The 6,198-nt window shown below is 40.5% G+C and overlaps 1 protein-coding gene across 6 annotated transcripts in view; it reads right to left on the reverse strand.

The window, feature by feature from the left end:
- The window catches only part of LOC108248131, a 31,569-nt gene that overhangs the window by 635 nt on the left and 24,736 nt on the right, over positions 1-6,198 (reverse strand). For 4 of the 6 annotated variants that reach the window (XM_017436669.3, XM_017436667.3, XM_017436672.3 and 1 more), the window contains 5 exons: positions 5,659-5,747; positions 5,425-5,568; positions 5,133-5,329; positions 3,745-3,874; positions 560-753 (listed from right to left, as the gene is read on the reverse strand). In XM_017436669.3, the coding sequence (XP_017292158.1) occupies positions 560-753; positions 3,745-3,874; positions 5,133-5,329; positions 5,425-5,568; positions 5,659-5,747 (754 nt within the window). The remainder of the gene's footprint in view (positions 1-559; positions 754-3,744; positions 3,875-5,132; positions 5,330-5,424; positions 5,569-5,658; positions 5,748-6,198) is intronic. The other 2 variants (XM_025010700.2, XM_017436668.3) reach the window with 2 other exon arrangements.

The raw sequence follows: 6,198 nt of genomic DNA on the forward strand, positions 1-6,198 counted from the left end.
TTTCTTCCTCACGGTTTACAATAGGTAAATAAACCAAAACATGTTTAAAAAGTTACAAACTTAGGGTTTCAGCATGCCTCATGAATAATTTCCTGCATTAGTTTTGATTCAAAGACAAACGGGGGTGAGAGTAAAATAGCAACTCTTTGCTTTTTGTTTAATGTGTAATAATTGTTGGCACAGGTACGGCGATAAGTGACCTCACACGGCGAAACTGAAAAACCCTTTTCAGTGTCTGTGGTTTCATCTTTGAACAGTGATGCAGACTTTTTCCATAACAAGGTTGTTTCTAAGAGTGATGTCAATATATAGTGTCAATAATATAGCTCAATTATAAAAAGTTCTTTTATCTTCTGGTTTTCAGTCTTTTCTGCATCAACATATGACATCACCACGCTGCTTGTTTTGGGGTTATTATCTAATGGTTTCCATAGCTACTGAGCTTTGAAAAAAAAGGAGTGATGAAAGAAATATGAGAGGCATGACTAAGATACTGAACACGGCTCCCAACCGCTGGAGGCCTCCTGCCATCCTACTTTTTAGGGCATTCTTTGGTTACCTGTCGCCCACGCACAGGTGAGAGTTGTTCACCTCCACCACGACCAGTCCGCCATCGTCTCTGAGGTGGCAGACGAAGCCAAAATGGCCGTCGGGGTTCTGGTTGTCCTGGATGACCATCAGCATGGCGGGAGACTCTGGGGACACAAGCCGGCTCAGGCTGCCAGCAGCTAAAGGCTGCGTTTCAGCTTCTTCCTGACAGAACACGAAGCAAAAAGATATTTTAATTATGACGAGTTTAAATCATAAACCAAAGTTATTTTCTGCTAGTCTTAAACTGTCTTAATATTTGTTTAAGCTTGTGTTTTTATTTATTCTTACTTTAAATAATCGTGTTCCTGTTTTTATGTTTATAATTCTGTATGCTTTTTTTGCAATTTTAACTATTAATTATCAAAACATTCAGCTCATGCAGGACATGGATGCTTTGGGTTTTTGTAACTTTTATACTTCTCAAAGTATTTAACTTTGTTTACAAAACCTTTCACAGAAAAAACACATTGATCTCTCTTAGATTTCCTCAAAGTTCTTGTTCTCTTTGAAATCTGCTCCTTTTACTACTTTTAGCTTTTGATCATTTTAGCTGTCAGACAATCTTTTGCAATTTTTAGTTTTTAGTCAGACTTTTGTTACTTTTAGCTCTTAGCTGCCATTTTGCCATCATGGCTGCATTTTCACAGAAAATATAACGTCTCGAGTTCAAAATCTATTCTTGAACGAATGCACGTCGCCCGCTGACTTTAACGCCAGATGTGTTTGAACTAAGATTACTGATATTGAGACATCACAGTTTGAACCGTTTTGTTTAATTAATAAAAACTACACACAAAAGTGGACAGGAACATCATGTTTTGAGAAGGTATTTTAGCTCTTGAAGCAATTAGAAATGAACGAAGAATCTGCGTTCAGTGAACGCTGTTTAACTTTGCTGTGCAGGTAATCATTTAGTCAGAGAGCAGCGTGAAGTAATTCATACGAACACACTCTGTTTACTGAGAAAAGAATGTTTAGCGCTGACATCCGAGAGCCTGTGACCAACAAAGGAATGTGTGTGACAAAAGCCACTGAGAGGAGTGCAAAGGAGAAATGGGCCAGTGTGTAAAACTATCTCCATCTATCCTCAGAGGAGCTCACTTCTTTCTTTTTTTTTTTTTAAATGAGGGTCTTTTATCTCGTTGGAGGAGCCCTAACGAGACGCCATGAAAGGACACACGCGGCTCTGGCTTTGAACGGTGGCCCTGTGTCACATTGCCACCCCGAGGCCACACTTTTTTAGGTGCTGAGTTTGTGGGAAAAGCAGCAGCACTAATGTTTATCATATGACCTAATCAGAGTTAACATGCAGGTCAGAGCCGAGGAGCAGTCTGGGAACTGATAGAGCCGCTGTTCAAATGAGGAACAGACCGCCCAGTGTTTGGTCTCGCAGGCCGCCCTGAATCACAAACAATAAGGAAATATTTCATCAGCAGCAGGACTCGTCCATGACATGCTCCTGTTGTGAGAAACTGATATAACTCCAGTCATACTAAAAAACCATGGCCGATCAGTGGAGTCAGATTATCTCTCAGACGGCTATCTTTTGTTATTTTCTTAGAAAGACTCCTGCTGTTTTTGATTTTTAGCAGCAGAACTTTATTTGCCCAAGTGGTTCATTGTCGTCATGAATGTGATCGTTTGCAAAATATATCTTACACAACAAAAGGCTATAACTCATGAAATTTTCCAAACATTTAGTTAAAGGTTTGTGTCATTCACAGCTCCAACTACTAACAAGTCATTCAAGATACTGCAGTTTTGCTACAGAGGACACAATCCGTCATTTCTCAATAAAGGTGGTCTTAGTCTAAAAGGAGGGTGATATGCATTCCTTCATGGAATGCAAGGCCTTTAATTTCATGTGGGTTTTCATTAAGTACCCCATGTCTGGTCCAGCTGGGCCAGGATTTGATGCTAACTCGTGGATAAAGAAGCAGAATATGAAGAGAAATTTTCTTTCTGGCGTGTGTCCAAAACGGAGCAAGCTAGAAGGGGGGGAAAGATGCATATTAAACTCTTGTCAAGGGGCTTCGGCGGCGTTTCCGCTGATATATCCTGTCTGGCTCGCTTGTCTAGAGAGAGAGATGCCTTAGCTTTGACCCCTGACCCTTCTCGAGGCGGCAGCCATTGCTGCGAGGCATTCACACGCCATGTGGGGGGAGAACAGAGTATGCCAGGAGGTTGGATGAGGAACCATTGGAATCCAGTGGTCAGACTCACAAGTTATTTTGGATTTCTGCGAGCTACTTGTGGTATCATCTCTGTTAAAGCTAATCATTATACCGTGGTGGTCGACTGACTGTGATGCAGACTCAGTGTTTATCTCTTAGGGACTTCCATGTGCTGTAGTGGTAACTTTAAGGGGAATTATATTTGGGCACAGAAATTACTCTATTTCTCTTTCCAGCTTTCTGTTCCATTTACTGTGCAGAAGGGGATAGGGCCTTAATTTTTAAGATATTAAGATTTAATTATCTCACTTCATGTCCTCACAACACAAAAATGTCTATAAATCTAGCAATTTTGCCGATATTGAGCAAATATTTGCTATGGTAACAGCTAAAAGACCTTCACGACACATGGGATTGCATATTTATTATCAAGATTTGACCAAAACAGCTGCAGCGCCACCATTTCTAAACATGAGATGATTTTCGTCTGAAACTCTGGTGTGAAAAGTGGCGAGAGATACGCTTTGGCCTTTAATTAGATTAACAATCAGTGATCTAAGTAAACAAATTCAGTTCCACGATCTGTACAGTTTACTTTACGCTCCAGGTCTCTGATTATCAGGGAGGAAAAAGGCAGTTACACAAGTTATTTTGATTTGGTTAAAAGCAGCTTGATAACATGGCATCATTCTTCTAAAATACCAAATGACTCAAAAACGCAGTAATATTCCATACCAAACATGCCTCTATCAGTATCTGGAGTTGTTTTGGTGCCGATATCAGTTTTTTTAAGCATTATTTTTAGAAATAAAAACATTCTCTGTCTGAGACCATGAAGCTTTCCCACATATTGGTGTAATTGTCATTCACACGCTGCTGTTTAAACCCCTCCGACTCAGCTCCAGACCTTTATCGAGCGCCTCGATTTCTGCACCGATGCAACTATTCGGTGAAAGGTGTCGATTTTTATCTCCAGTACCTCCGTACAGCTTTTCTGCAAGGCGTGTTGGAGATGAGCGGCCTGACGATTGAGATGCACGATGGAGATTTCCTCCTGGAACACCTGGCAGTTGATATTAATCTTTTCCAGGAGACGGACCTCCAACTGCCTGAGTGGAAAAGACAACATTTCATAGCATGATTTATTTTTTAGTATTATTGCTATAAATTTATGGAAGTTTCACCAGAGTGAAGCCAGCATCTCACTGGGTTGCGACTGCTGGCGACTAACTGAGCCTTAATAAAACAATCTGAGACGAATTTGCAACAACAACAAAGAAATAAGCCTCTCATTCACACTAACATGTGTAAAAGGGTTGTGCATTTCAGTTCTGTGGCTGATATGTATTTCGTTGCAATAATATTAAGATACAAGGGCAGAAAAAACAATATCATGGTATAAAATTCAGCCTTTCATCTCAATATGATTCAGTGCTTTGAGTTTTAACACAAGAAAACAAAGAAATGGTTCTGAGTCAGTGTTTGAGACTAATTTTTAACTACTTAATAAAAAAGTGACCACTCACAAACAGTAAAATTGCAAACACTTTCATAACACTTGACTCACGATTACTAAATCATACACAAAAATTGAGTTTCAGTGCAAAATGAATGGCTTGTATAATACGTTTTAGTTACTCAGCTGTGAGCAGAAAAAGGTATTTTCTATATTATGAAGAATAAAACATGCGTTAACCTTTTTATCCCTGACATATTAGTTAGTTCGGATTGCTTTAAGCAGATTTTCAGTGTTTGTAGCCGTTTACACCAGTGCTGCTGCAGTTCTCCTCCTGAACTGTAGGGGTCACTAAATAAAAACAGAAGAAGCTGCAGCCAGAAGAGCTGGAAGAAATAAAGAGAGGGAATCTGTCCTTTATGCACAAACCCTAACTACACTTGAGCTTTTCCGTTGTTTTTTTATCGTGGGTATCTGCGTGCAGAAACAAACCAGCTTACTAACTTTTCAGTTTTTAGTAAAAAGAATTAATACTGATGTAGTCACAGCGTGCACGTGCATATCTGAGAATCGGTTTATCTTCATATCTCTAGTATATACAAGTGAGAGTCATCGGCATAAAACATTAATGAACATCGTTATCTCGAATAAGTTCAACGGGGAATGGCATGGGCCGTTGGACTTGGACCAACTCAGCTGAGGTGTTGACAAGGAAATTAATGTCAGATCAACAGAAGAGTTATGATTTTAAATTGCACATTTTCTTGATTCCGAAACTCTCGTTGTTGATATAAAATGTCAAATACATTGAAATGACTTTCTCCAACCCTTGCAGAGGCTTTACTTTCTCATTTATAAGTTTTAAAGCGTCATGTGTCAGTACTTGAAGATTAAAGAAACATTTCACCAACTTGTTCTTGTGAGCTGTGGCGTTGTTAATGTTGCCTCTGAGGATCTGCAGGTTCCGCCGCTTTTCGTTCAGCCGGACGTTCACGGCTTCCAGTTTCTGTTTCAGCGCGGCAGAACCGAGCCCGTCCGCATCCACGTCCGTGTCCATGTTCTTCAGATCTGAGCAAAATGCTACCAGGCTGTGGTGGAGCTCCTGGATCTTCAAAAAAAGACTCAGTTTATTAGTTTTTAATCAAACAAAAGGCAGGTTTTTATCTGAATTTCAAACTGGAGTTACTGAACAGAAGTCAGAACCTGAAGGACAACGTTTTGTAGTGAGTCAACCTGTTGGTTCAGTTCCCTGATTCTGTCTTCTTTAGCTGCTTGGTCCTCCTGGACGTTTCTGTCCGTGTTACTTTGCTCACTGGAGCCGCTGCTTTCAGGACTATTTTGTTTGTCCTACAGCGTGAAATGTTGTGAACAGTTTGTGCGTGTTGTTATTTTACATTTAGCATAACGTTCCATGAGAAATGTGTCGACGCCACACACCGTTTTACACATGTACAGCTCCAGCTGCTTGTTTTCTGACGTCAGCATGGACCCGATCTGCTGATCTGGGCAAAGCTCATCTGGTGAATCTTCAAATCAAAACAAACATACAAACACTTATAAGTTCATCCTCCTGAAAACACCATACAGACCCTCCAGGATTTCACGATGTTGCGATTGCAACTATTAATGCAAAATCAAGCAAACCCCGCAAAATCGCAACTTTTTGCAACTTTGCCCAATATTTATTGTTTCTAAATTGATTCGCCACCGTTTCTGCGGTCTAGTCTCTTCTTTGTGGGTTTGTGTAGCGTGGAATACAAAAAAAACCCAAATAACTCAGGATGAAGACACGTGACGTCACTTCCTGTTAACCTCAGAATGCCGGGAGCGTGCAGGAGCAGCGACCGAAGCCAAAATGTGCGCTAATGCTTCACATTTGCCCACAAAGATTTCAGCAAACCAGTTTCCTCCCCAGCTGCAGCTGTTTTGCACGTCCTGCAGTGTAATCATGGAACATAAACGCATCGACAAACACTT

This window comes from Kryptolebias marmoratus, linkage group LG22 (assembly GCF_001649575.2).
Source record: "Kryptolebias marmoratus isolate JLee-2015 linkage group LG22, ASM164957v2, whole genome shotgun sequence".
Taxonomy (NCBI): domain Eukaryota; kingdom Metazoa; phylum Chordata; class Actinopteri; order Cyprinodontiformes; family Rivulidae; genus Kryptolebias; species Kryptolebias marmoratus.